Source organism: Gaeumannomyces tritici, assembly GCF_000145635.1.
Source record: "Gaeumannomyces tritici R3-111a-1 unplaced genomic scaffold supercont2.8, whole genome shotgun sequence".
NCBI lineage: Eukaryota > Fungi > Ascomycota > Sordariomycetes > Magnaporthales > Magnaporthaceae > Gaeumannomyces > Gaeumannomyces tritici.
Window position 1 is genome coordinate 279,867 of NW_008804552.1, and position 12,442 is coordinate 292,308.

Below are 12,442 nucleotides of genomic sequence, written 5' to 3' on the forward strand. Positions count from 1 at the left end.
TTTACTGTTTCTTTTCCTTTTTTTTTGCGTTTGATTTGCCACCAACACATTCCACGGGTATAAGGGGGCTGCTAGGACCGGGCCTTTGCACTAAAGAACCCCGGGTGACAAGGTAGCAACAGGAGTGGTGCGGGTTGGCTTATGCGTTCGTTTTATATCCCAACTTCTCCCGGGCCACTCCCCTTGATACCCACAGCATAGACCGTTTCCTGGCGGAACCGGATCGGTTGGGTAGACTTAGACATGGGTAAACGGAATACAGCGCAGGCAGACAATATTGCAGAAATGGGGGACACCCGTTCGGACAATGTGAGTAGATTTGATATCTGCCCGTGGCCAGTGTGTCTACTCAGTCCTCTATGACTCGGCTACAGAACGAAAAACAGAGACCTCAATCACGCGGAGCCTCTCGCTGCCGCAGCCGCAGCGCCGGGAGGGAGCAAGTTCTCAGGCCCAAAGGAGAGCGGGAGGAGCTGTATGGAGCAAAGGCGGTTTGGTTTGTCAGTGGACTGGGGGCAGAGAACAGCAACGCAAGAAAAAAAAGACGTACAGCCTCAAGCTTCATGACGATAAAGTCTTCGTTCTTGTCAAACATGAGGATGGGCATGTCGAGGGGGCAGAACTCCCGGATGCTGTTTTTTTTTTTCGTTTCAACCCGGTTAATATCTCCGGTCCATGTAGGCGGGGGACAACCACAAAGAGGTTTGTGAACTCACAACTGCCTGCACCTGCCGCAGGGGCTGGCGGGCGGCGCGACGTCGGTGGCGACGGCCAGGGCCCGGAAGCGCCTGTGGCCGCTCGTCACGGCCGAGCTGAGGGTTGTGACCTCTGCGCAGACGCCGACGGGGTAGCTGTGTGTTTTTTTTGTTTTTTTTCTTTCTGTCAGTTTCCTCTATTTCCTCTTCCTCTCGGGTTTCCACATCCATCGTCATTTGCAACGACGCATCACGGATTCACATACGAAGCATTCTCAACATTGGCCCCCGATATATAAGGGCTCGCCGCCCCCTCGGGCCCGCCGCCGCCCTCGGACAGGGCGCAGGCGCCGACGCGGAAGTTGCTGTAGGGCGCGTAGCACGTGGCCTTTGCGGCGGTCGCGCGCCGCCGCAGCTCGTCGAACTCGGCGCGGCTCAGCCCGTGGTCCCCGCAGGCCCCGCCGACTGCCGCCTCGTCGGCGCTGCTGTGCGTCGGCGGCGGCGGCTGCGGCTGTGACTGCGGGAATGGTGATGACATTGTTGCTCTGCGCGTTCGGGTTGCGCTGGGATTGGGTTGGATTGGTTGAAGAGGGGTGGTGCTTGATTTGATTGATTAGCAGACCAACAAGCTGTAGTCGAGTGTGTGTGTGTGTGTGTGTGTGTGTGTGTGTGTGTGTGTGTGAGGACGGTGTAATTGTAAAGCCGGTTAGAAGTAGCTTGGTGGGGGTGATGGTGTGGTCGGCCGGACAGGAAGGTGGGGAAGGAGGTGATTGAATTGGACAGAGAAAGCGTCGCCGTTGCTTCAAAAAACAAAATCTGCTTGTCCCCAAGGTGGACAAGTCAGAGCGTTTAAATCAGCACCACAGCTCCATGCTAAGATACCATGACCTAGGTACACAGCAGGTAAAGCAAGCACTGACTGGCATGCACGTCTACGTCTCTTGAGCGGTCCGAATCTCCGAGCCAACATTACACAGTAAGTATTACCCAACCATGCCCGAAAGCCTGTCGAAACCTGCGTGGCCTCGCATGCCATCTGTCATGTGCCTCCTTCGCCGTCCAACTAACCCAACATGGTGAGGCCTGCAGATGGCTTCGGTTCTTACAGGGCGTTGTTGCCCCGAACGAGGAGCACCAATCTTTTGATGTTTCCCTTCTAAATAATCAGACCTCATTGGGTATCTATGCTACATAAATGCAGCAGTCCCGGCTTTCTCTCCACCCATGCTCTTATCTCTTGCTTTTGTCTCGGCTTGGCCCGGTAAATAGCGTCATGAGCTTGGCCGAGTGAGGATCCACCAGCCAAGTGGAGAGGGCGACAGTCGAGCTCACAGTTCCATGTATTTGCGCTCACGGTGATCTCTCTTAGTCTTCATGCCAAGCACTAGAATTTGAGTGACGGCATCCGCGAGTTTCTCACGGGCGCTGGGAGGCAAGTCACGAGTCGGTCCCGATCTATCGAGCAGCAGCTTGTCAGTTCTGCCTTCTGCTGGAATCCTACATCACGAAGCGCATCTCATAGGTCCAAGGAGCCAAGAACTTACCAGCTTCAGACTCGAACATAATGGTAATATCGTCGTGCTCGCCAGGTAGATCGGGAAGGTCCAGGCAGACAAATGAGGCCTCGTCAGCCGACGTCTCGAAGCCAGTCCCGTTGCTTTCGTCCGGCGCCACCCGTGGTAGCGGGAACTTTGCGTCGTCGATCTTGATGCCCGCCTTTGTGCCGCGCCCTATCGCCTCAAACACGTCGGTGCCTTTGAGCTGGAACCCCATGCATTGGCCATGGTGCCAGTCCTCAAAAAATGCTAGGAGCTGCGTCACCTTGCTTTCGCTCTGCTGTACCACCTGTACCCGCGTCGCTCCCGCCTCCCACTTCTTGTGGATCGGCACCACCATGCGCCGCCGCGCGATGGCAAAAGCCGACGCGATGCCGTCAAACAGCACCTTGAACCCCGTCACGGCCTCCTGGAAGCTGTGAAGGTCCGGGATGCTGGCGAACCGCAGAGTACGCACAGTCGGCGATCCTTGTATTATCTGCAACGCCTCGGCCAGCTGCTGCGGCACCTCGCGCGGCATCGTCTCCGACACCCCTATCGTCATGTCCTGCTGCGGGGGTCGGAGCAGGCTTATGCGCGTCGTTTCGTGAATGTCGAGCCTGATCTTGAACTCGCCCGGCGCAAAGTTCATCCGGTCCGTCACTAGGCCGTCTTGAAAGTCAAACACCACCCGGAGCCTCTCGGCCAGCACCGTCTGCGGCTGTTCGTTGCCATCCTCGTAGTTTATCACCCTGACGCTCTTCCATGGTAGCTTCTTGATGCACTGCAGCCCATCAGCCTCCCGTAGCCGCTTCGAAATCGTGAAGCCTGTCAATGGCACGTCTGAAAACACTGCCTCGTCCTGGGCCACCAGAGATCCGAGCAGCATGTTGTGGAGCGCCAGCCTTTCCCTCTCGTCGCTAAACGACATGACCATGCGCCCCTTGCCACGTCCGTTGTCGAACCATATGAGCAACGCCGGCCTGCCCTGCTCGTCCTTGAGAAAGCTAAAGTGTATCGGCATCTGAGGTGTGTAAACGTTGTTCAGCCCGCTGAGCGTCCTCGTCCGGGGCCCCGTCACGACGGCTATGCGGAAGCCACGGTGGAAGATGCGAGGACCCGTCGCCGCCCCCTCCCTCACCACCTTCTCAAAGAGGGTCACGTCGCAGGAGGGCACGGCCTCCTTGGGGAACTGTCTTGACTGTGGGTCCGAGTCGAAATACTGGAACGCCCGCAGCGTCGTGCGAAACAGCGCCTTCTCGTCCTTGCGCGGGTACAGCGTCGACTGCACCTTTTCGCCGAAATCGTACATGCTCCAGAGCATCCGGTAGTCGGCCTGCGACAGCTGCACCAGTATCAGAAAGCCCCTGGGTAGCTTGAGCTCGAGCGCGCAAGACTCGTTCCGCCATCGGAGGTCGCTCCACGTTGGGCCGCCCGTCTTATTGTTCTGTATCTTGAGGTTCACCGCCCCGTTCTGGCTCGAGATTACTAAAATCAGGTTGGGCGACTTTTGCGGTCGCACCATGGACAAAAGGCAAGGGAACGCCAACCGCTGGCTCTGGTCCCCCTGCTCCGACAAAAACACCTCGGCATCGATCCTGCCGTAGCTGAAGTGCTCCGTCGTGTCTCCTACGGGTAGCGACTCCAGGATCGGCATCGTCAAGGTTGGCCGTTGCGGCGCGGCGAGGGCCGAGCCGCTCCAGACGCCATGGAGCAGCGCAATAATGTCTTGGCTCAGTTGCGGGTAGTCCACCCATATGGACAGGCGCAATACTTGGGGCAGCACCGCGTCTTCCGGAGGGAGGAAACCGTTGCGTTTCATGGATCCCGAAAGCTTCCGCAGGTTTGCCGTAACAGCTTTGCGTACGTCCTCGATTTCCCCGTCCAGCGAACTGGGATTTTTGGCCATCAACTGCGGAAGAACGTCCTCGACTATCCAGTAGCCCTTGGCCAGGTCTGCATACGACTGCTGCTTCATGATATCCTTGGCCTGGCTCGGCGGGCCTTTGGCGCCATCACGGACGGATATCTCAAGCATCATTCTCCCTTTCAAAAACCACCAGAGCGCCGCTCTGGCCAGGTTGTCTGACGGAGACGACATGAGCGGCTGCACGGCCTCGGAGTGAAGACGGAAAACCTCAAACAGGTGACGTGAGCGCACAACAAACTCCTTGAGCGCGACATCCTCGTAGTTCGCCATACCGGCTGCAGAAGGTTTCGCCGTCATGGGAGATGTCGGTGAATCGGTTTGGGGTTCCGGTCGTCTTGTCGACCTCACCGAGCCCCCGACCGACTGGGTGAAGCTCAGGTTGGAGTGAATGGATCCGGCGGGACTTTGATCAGGGGCTAAGGCCTGCCTAAAGCGCCGCTCCAGTGCGTCAGGAGACTCCGCCGGGCGTGGTCGGCGGTCGGGGGAGCTCGTAGGGGTTATATAGGGAGGAGGAGGGCCTGAGGGCTTCGCGTCGTCGGGTTCGGGCGCACCAGCGCTTACAGACCTGCGCGCTTGTGCAAAAGCCAGCCCTTCAGCCTCGCGCATCTGGGCCTGCTGCACCTCAATAAGCGACTTTCGTCGCTCATCCTTGGGTATGACTGGGCCATCCAGGTACTGTGAGGATGTGTCGTTTCCTGGGGGCACAACTCTTGGGACTGCTGCGGGCGGGGACGGTGGTGTCTCAATGTCGGAGTAGCCCGTCTGCGTGCGCCGCAAGGCCTTGGGCGTGAAAGAATCATCCCGGGGTGGCGCCAGCTGCTCGTCTGGCGCATAGGTTTTCTGCTGGCTGGGTTCGAAGCCAAAAGCGCTGTAATCTGGAGGCCGCAATGGCGACCGCGGCGGAGGTATAGGGGGTGGCTGGGACTGAGACGGGTAAAGCTGCTGTGATGGCGGTTGTGGCGATTGTGGCGGTTGGGGTTGCTGTTGTTGATGTAGCAACCTCTGGTGGACTTTTCTCTTCGATATATCGACGGTCGGGACCTCACACTCGTCGCCGCCCTCGCCGATGATCTGTGGCCACGAGTCGACAAAGCGCACCGACAGGCCCTTCCTCCTGCGAAACTGCGGGCTAGGCGCTCCTCGAAATGCTAGGCTCTGCTGGGATGGGCTCTTGACTTCGTGGGCATTTGGGTAGCGGGAGGCATTGGAAGTGTCGAGCTTGGTGAGGAGAGGGACGCTCGTGGGGGGAGGCGGGTGGGGGACGGTGAGCTTATCGGTGGGACCGTGGAAGAAGTCGTTCAGGTCTCGATCGTCGCCGGGCTGGTGGTCGGGGTTGGAGACTTTGCGGTCGCGGTTGCCAAAAAGCTTCCCCATCAAACGGCCTCGCTTGGAGGCGGCCTGGGTGTCATTGTCCATCCTTGGGCACGACTCGGGCCCGGTTCATGAGGGTAGCAGAATATGGGTCTAGCACAGATGGCCTGGCGCCGTATTGTGCACTAGACAGGGCGATCGCTGGCGTCGAGGGGGTGTCCCGCTATCTATATCCGACCTGGAGGACCTATCTGGAGGTGGTCTGTCGAGAGGGTTTGGCGGCGTGGGTGGATGAGCACCGAGGTAGCTATTCAGACATCGAGGCCCGACAGTGAACTCGGACGACAACGAACGGGACCCGCGCTCTGCCAAGAGCGTCGAGGACGGGTTGGCCAAGACGACAAACTGGGCCGCCGTGTTACGACTGTTGGCGATAGTTGCGCGCTGGGCTGGTGTGGCGCTGAGCGGGCTGTCGGGTCACAAGTCGGGCAGATGTAGCCCCCTGGAGGCCTTGGATTTGAAAAAGAAAGGAAGAAGAAAAAAAGGCCAGTCGAGTTGGAAGGGGGTGATGTGCAGTTTGGTGTGTGGCCTGTGGATTCTGGATTGAGGTGAGTCGAGATGCAGGGTCAAAGAGTGGAGGATCGAGCATGGCCACTTACGCAGTGGCATGCGACCGGTTGCCCCTCTTGCCCGTTTGGTGGGCGGTGGGTCAGGGAGGGTGCCTGTCAGTTTGGGGCCAGTGCTCCGACGCCCAGCACTTCAGTTGAGCCACGTCGGCCGCACCAGCAATTGGGACGTGCTTACATGAACCTAGGGCACAGTCAGTGCCTGCGGTGCCACACGGCAGACACGGACAAAGCGGGTGTTGGCTGTGGTTCAGGCCACTTTCTCTCGGGAGGATGACGGGCAGCACCGCAGCAGAACAGCATTGGTCAAATGGGACACGCTGCCTTGGCTGCTCAACATGTTCCAAAGTCCTAAGAATAGCCCTATGCTCACCAGCAGCCTGAACTCTCGCCCGACACAGTCAGGATTCTCGCCCCCTTTGACGAAAACGGGATGGCACCACTGCATATTGCTCCCAGCAGACCTCCTGTGCCAGCCCGAGTTCCTTGCAGTTGGGCCCTCGTCACTGGGCCCTCCGTCCTGGGTGGTGCCTGGGACGCCCGCCCTGGAGAGGCGAGACCGAGGGAGGGAGGGCCCACCTGAGGCTGTCCGATGATGGAGCTCAAGCTAGAACCTGACGGCCGAGTCAACCGACAGCCGATTCTGCAATGGCAATCCATTAGGGCGGGATTAACAAAACAAGCATGCGTCACCGACGCCGGCCAGCCGCGGCCCTCCCGCCACTGCCGTTCGTTTCGTTTCTCCTACCCCTGGAACAAGTCCTCGCCGTCGGTCAGGATTGCCGTTGGCTGGGCTTCATTGACAATTGAGATGACCAAAAAACTGCCCGCTCACGGGCTGTGCGATCCGACAGCGTTGGCCTAACAGCACGGCCCGAGAGGTTGGACCATTGTCAAGGGCCAGTGAGACAGGCTCACTGTGCTGCCAATTGTGCTGGACCAGACCAACTCGCTCTCGAAAGGCGAGGCCTGCCCCGGAAGACTGCCTCTCCATCCACTTTCCGGGCTAGGGAGCTAGGGAGGCAGGCTGCCTAGTGACAGGTGCAGGTGACCACCAAGCAAGGCCCTGTGTTGACGGCAGAAAAACGTGTATGCAAAGAAACATTGGCAGCCCATCTGTGTGAGCATTTGCATCCATCTTCCCGGTTGAACCAAGCGCTGCTGCTTTTCATTGGCCATCCGAACCGCCACGACATTCTGAGTATCCGACCCCACATTTTCTGCTGCTAGGTGCCTGCCAAACGTCATTGTTCGTGGGGCACAGCTCCCTCCTCTATGCCATCCCACCCGCCGCTGCCTCCGCTCGGGAAGAAAAAAAAAGCGAGGATCGCATTCGGTCTGTGACGCATAATCCAAGCCGCTCCAAAAGGGGCTATCTACAGAGCTTCCCGCCCAAGTGCTTTTCCAACCTCGCCCTTTGATGCGATTTGCCAGCGCCTCCCTCGCCCGTCTTGCCTGTTTGCCATCAGCCTGCCTGGGTACCTAGCCCAAGAGAGGTACCTGCCTACCTAGGCGCCTTGGTAGGCAGTCAGCCAGTTGCCCTCCGTTTGTCGGAAACGATATCTCGCAAACCCCTCATCGCCAAGCACCCGGGATCTCAACGATGATGGGACTCCAGGGTATCGTCCACGGCCACGGCCACGCTCGGCGCCGCACAATCTCGAATGCCAGTAGGTCCCGTTTGCCTCGCTTGCTTGGCGCCGCCCCTCTGCTCTCCATGGCTTGCAGCGACGGTGTTCTCATTGCTACGGAGGCGCGTCGCCTGCCCACCCCTCGGTTCCATAGCTAATACTCCCGTTTGGACTTTCAACTGCCCACAGGCAACAAGTCCAACCGATCCTCCGTCGACGAAGCAAAGCTTGAGGCCATGCAGGATGATACCGAGGTTGTCGAGCCTGATCAGGGAAATGGTATGCCATAAACTTGTGCTGCCCTTCTGTTTCTATAATCGTCTCCGTATAAAAGAGCAACGATTCTGACGATCGTGAACCGCCCACAGTTCTCACACACATAATCTCTCAGCTCCGCCCGGGCGCCGATCTCAGCAGAGTAGTTTTACCTACATTCATCCTCGAGCCCCGAAGCATGCTCGAGCGCATTACAAAGTGAGTGGCCAACCTGTTTGCTTCATAAATACGGGGCCTTCATCGAGATCCCAGGGGCGGGGATATGAGAGAAACGACGCAATGTGGACTGTGAACTGACTGGCAATATGCAGTTTCATGTCTCACCCAGAGATGCTCCTTCCTATCCCCGACATTGACGACCCGGTGGAGAGATTCGTCTCAGTTGTTAAGTTCTACCTGAGTGGTTGGCACATCCGCCCTCCGTGAGTCTCCCATGACCCTCCAAGTCTTGTCATCAACCAACCTGTACCCCGCTGACTTTGCCCAGGGGTGTCAAGAAGCCGCTCAACCCGATTTTGGGAGAAATATTCACCTGCTACTGGGACCTCCCGGACAACACACACGCCTATTACATCTCGGAGCAGACATCGCACCACCCGCCCAAGTCTAGCTACTTCTACATGGTTCCGCATCACCACATACGGGTCGACGGTACCCTGAAGCCGCGGAGCAAGTTCCTGGGAAATTCGGCTGCTAGCCTCATGGAGGGAACGGCAATCCTGACGTTCCTAAATCGCGGTCAAGATCCTTCAAGAGGAGAGCGATAGTAAGCATTCATCCACTTACGATATCGTGGAACCGCCATTGGGCTGCTCTCATGACTGACCTTTACCTAGCTATCTCACCCAGCCAAACATGTACGCGCGAGGGATCCTGTTCGGAAAGATGAAGTATGAGCTCGGCGACCACAGCGTTGTGCGCTGCCCGGAGCTTGGTCTGACTGCCGACATCGAGTTCAAGATGAAGGGATGGGTTAGCGGTTGCTATAATGCCATTGGTGGCACAATCAGGGACGAGAACACGGGAGAGATCCTCTTCGAACTCTCTGGACTCTGGAGCGATGAGATGTTCATCAAGAATATCAAGGTATGGCATGATAGCCCTATGTTTCAAACTCGGCGGCACTAAAACTGACACGGGCACTGTCTAGACTGGCCATCGCGAGATGTTCTTCAACGCTCTCAAATCCAGGCCCTCGCCGCCTCTAGTCAGGCCAATAGATGAGCAGGAAGAACGCGAGTCGCAGAGGCTATGGCAGCAGACAGCGCAGGCTGTTAGGGAATCCAACCATGAGGTAGCCACCATCGAGAAGACCAAGATCGAGGATATGCAGCGAGAGGAAGCCGCTAGGAGGGCGCAAGAAGGCGTTGAGTGGCATCCCCGCCTGTTTCGGCGGGTCAAGGGAGGCCAGGGAGCACCGGACGAAGGCGAAGAGGATCTGGAATGGATCATCAATGCACAGATGTGAGACCGCCTGGCAGTCTGTTTTCTTGAACGTTGACTTGCTAACATGCTTTACAGTGACACCAAAACGCCAGAAGAACAGATCAAGCAGGTCTTGGCCATATACCCAGTGATAAAGGGCCAGAAGCCGAGCGAGATTAACGCAATCCCGTCAAGAGATGCTCTCGTGGAGAAGGCGCAGGTCCCTCCTCCGGCCTCAGAGGGTCTCATAGACTTTGGGGAGGAGACGACGACCAAGGCGGCGACCGAGGGCAAACAGTCGACCGAACAGGCACCAAAGGCGACTACCCCAGCAGGTACAGGCGCTCCCGCAGACACCAGTGGCAGCAACGAAATCGAAGAGATGCTGTACTCGACTGGCCACCCACCCAAGAGTGACGGCCCGCTGGTCGACTTTGGGAAGGACCTCAAGAAAGACCTCCCCAGGATAAAGCGGTCGGATACGGACGAGTCGCATGATGAGTTCCACGATGCCCACGAGTAAAAAGAACTAAGTGGGCAAGCTGGTCCCTGGTTTGAAATGGAAGTCTTCTGACTCCCATATAACCGTATTGCAAAAAGCTTGTCGGCCGAGGATGATCTACGGGGATGATTTGAGACGAATGAGACGATTGGCGTGTTTTCTTTGGTCCTTTTTTGCGCTTCATTGGCGCTTTTATGTAATAGAGCCTGAGCGAAGAATGCGGAGCCAATGCCACTATCGCCAACAAGGTGTGAGATGGGTACAACCTACAAGGAAGGTTGCTAGGCAGTGGCACTCAGTCGTATCCTAGGCCGGGCAGGAATTATTAGGAAGGCGAACGGACGGAGCAAAGCATCCATGAATTCACATAGTTACTACCTTAAGGGGTATCATTAACATTTGGCTCCAAAAAGCCAACCATGAAATCGTCAATAAGCGCACTGATTCTGCCCGCAAACACTAGATTCAAAGCTCTTCCGAGATGAAACGTCGCCCGCCCGTTCTCCCACTGACGAAATTCCAGGCGGGCCATGTACAAACCAGAACCAAAGAAGGAAGTGCAACACACGGGAGCCCACAGAGGATACGGATCAGCCCTCGAGGAGCTTCTTGGCCGCCTCCCTGTACTCGACGATGCGGCGGCGGTCGGCGGCGCGCTCCGCCTCGAGGGCGGCGACCCTGGCCTGCAGCTCGGCGACGCGGGCGTCGCGCGACGCCATGCCATGGCGCGCGAGGTCGCGGGCCCTCTTGACGCTCTCGGCCCGCAGCGCCCACCCGTTGAGGCACGCGCGCACGTCGGTCCGGAGGCGCGCCGTCGTGTCCCGGTCCTGCCGCTTGTACTTGTGCTTGTGGCGGCCCAGCAGGGTGAGGACCTCGCGCGTCACGTCGTAGTCGTCGCGGTATTCGTTGTCGTCGTCTTCATCGTCGTCGTTATCATTGCCGACTGCCGCCGTCCCACCGCTGCTGCTGCTGCTGGTGCGCGGGGTCGGCGACGATGTGGGAGAGCTGATACCGCCGGTCGGCGTGCTGAGCCTCACACGCTTCCGGCTTTTGCCGCCGCCGTCGGCCGAGCGCGAGATCAGGGGCGCGTTGCGGCTCACGGGTGTGGGCGGCAGGCCGGCGCCGCCGCGCTGGTGTTGTCGGAGGCTGGATTTGGACGGGGTCGCGGGGGCGGCGGCGGCCATTTCCCGGCACTGTCGGCCGAGGCTGGCGACGACCGAGTCGGTCAGCTCGGCGAGGTCGCGCTCCATGTCGGAGCCCTCAAAGTCCTCGTCCGAGTACTCATCGTGCTTGCGCTTTTTCCCCTTCTTGGCCGGGGGTGGGGCCGCCGCCTCCTTCTGCTGCTGCTGCTGCTGTCGCGACGACGACGGGCCGCGGCTCGGGGTCCGCGATGAGGCCTGCGACGGGGTGTTGGCGGCCGTGGCGCTGCTCCGCTGGCTCCTGGCGGCGGAGGCCGGGGTCGCCTCGTCGCGGGCCATCTGGGCGTCCGTGTCGGACGACGACGACGACGACGACGACGACGACGACGACGACGACGACGACGACGACGAATCGTCGGTGTCGTCGACAGCACCTGGGTCCACCCTGGCGGCACGCTGGCGGGTCGGTGTCTGGGGCGGCGCCGTCGTCTGCGTGAAGCCGCAGCCGCCGCCGCCGCCGCCGCTGCCGTCGTCCGTCAGGCGGGTCTGGCGGAAGCGCGGCGTCGACGGCGGCGCCTGCAGCAGCCTGGCCGCTTCCTGGGCCTGGAGCTCGCGGGCCCGGGCCTCGTCGTCCCAGATGAAGAGGTCGCACTGGTCGCGCCGGTCCTTGGCGCAGGCCCAGAACTTTCTGCCCTTGTTCCTCCCTTCCTTCTGCACTGTCCGGATGGCGGCCTGGGTACGCGGGGTGCAGTCACCTGGAGAAAAGAAGACGAAAAGAAAAAAAAAGCGCGCGGCAGAAGATTGACGGGCGGGTTAGTGGACGAGAAAACGAAGAAAGAAGACCTTGAGGATCGGACTAGTGTTCTCCACCAGCCCGAGTTGCCATGGCCAGAGGATCTAGGCCCGGCCGCCCCTGATATAGACAGCACGTACAGTACCACTTGGAGTTGATCGTCTCGAACAGCCCCTTGGGAGGCCCGGCTGGGCTCCTTGCGCCCCGCCCCAACCCTCCGCCTCCGCCTCCGCCGCCTCGCCTTGCGCGGCGTGGGGTGAAGGGCGGCATGGCCGGCTTGTCCCCTGTCTTGGAGTGGGCTTGGACAGGGTTTGCTTTCTGTTCTCTGGATTGTGGCCTGGTAGCTTAGTTGGCAAACTGATGGATAAGAAAGCGCCACTACGTTGGTCGGATACGTGAAAAGAAGACGAGGACCTGAGAGTCCTTCGTGGGAGCTGAAGTCGGGCAGCCGTTGCTATGGGGTCTCCTGGTGGCTGGGGTCTGGCCAAGGTCGCAATTGGCAGGAACTGGTGGGTTGTGGGGGAGCAGCCCCACACGCCCTGCACAGAGATGGGCTGAGGGCTCATATAAATGGCAAGC

The 12,442-nt window shown here is 59.1% G+C and overlaps 5 protein-coding genes across 5 annotated transcripts; 2 read left to right on the forward strand and 3 right to left on the reverse strand.

Moving 5' to 3' along the window:
• Positions 1-6: 6 nt before the first annotated feature.
• GGTG_12212 (hypothetical protein) lies at positions 7-1,369 on the reverse strand. Its single transcript, XM_009230107.1, has 4 exons — positions 962-1,369; positions 717-851; positions 551-632; positions 7-473 (listed from the first exon to the last, which is right to left on the reverse strand). Exons 1-4 carry the CDS (start codon positions 1,231-1,233, stop codon positions 396-398), a joined length of 567 nt encoding a protein of 188 aa, XP_009228371.1. The 5' UTR covers positions 1,234-1,369; the 3' UTR covers positions 7-395.
• GGTG_12213 (hypothetical protein) lies at positions 1,352-6,183 on the reverse strand. Its single transcript, XM_009230108.1, has 3 exons — positions 6,131-6,183; positions 2,240-6,069; positions 1,352-2,150 (listed from the first exon to the last, which is right to left on the reverse strand). Exons 2-3 carry the CDS (start codon positions 5,574-5,576, stop codon positions 2,080-2,082), a joined length of 3,408 nt encoding a protein of 1,135 aa, XP_009228372.1. The 5' UTR covers positions 5,577-6,069; positions 6,131-6,183; the 3' UTR covers positions 1,352-2,079.
• A 156-nt stretch (positions 6,184-6,339) lies between these two features.
• On the forward strand, positions 6,340-6,693 carry GGTG_12214 (hypothetical protein; the record flags this gene model as incomplete). The annotated part of the gene is made up of 1 exon (XM_009230109.1): positions 6,340-6,693. The coding sequence occupies exon 1, from the start codon at positions 6,436-6,438 to the stop codon at positions 6,691-6,693; it is 258 nt and encodes an 85-aa protein (XP_009228373.1). The 5' UTR covers positions 6,340-6,435.
• A 715-nt stretch (positions 6,694-7,408) lies between these two features.
• GGTG_12215 (oxysterol-binding protein) lies at positions 7,409-10,387 on the forward strand. Its single transcript, XM_009230110.1, has 8 exons — positions 7,409-7,767; positions 7,918-8,007; positions 8,097-8,202; positions 8,316-8,426; positions 8,492-8,770; positions 8,841-9,090; positions 9,155-9,468; positions 9,526-10,387. Exons 1-8 carry the CDS (start codon positions 7,701-7,703, stop codon positions 9,950-9,952), a joined length of 1,644 nt encoding a protein of 547 aa, XP_009228374.1. The 5' UTR covers positions 7,409-7,700; the 3' UTR covers positions 9,953-10,387.
• Positions 10,274-12,318, reverse strand: GGTG_12216 (hypothetical protein). Its single transcript, XM_009230111.1, has 2 exons — positions 12,004-12,318; positions 10,274-11,825 (listed from the first exon to the last, which is right to left on the reverse strand). Exons 1-2 carry the CDS (start codon positions 12,131-12,133, stop codon positions 10,522-10,524), a joined length of 1,434 nt encoding a protein of 477 aa, XP_009228375.1. The 5' UTR covers positions 12,134-12,318; the 3' UTR covers positions 10,274-10,521.
• Positions 12,319-12,442: the final 124 nt, after the last annotated feature.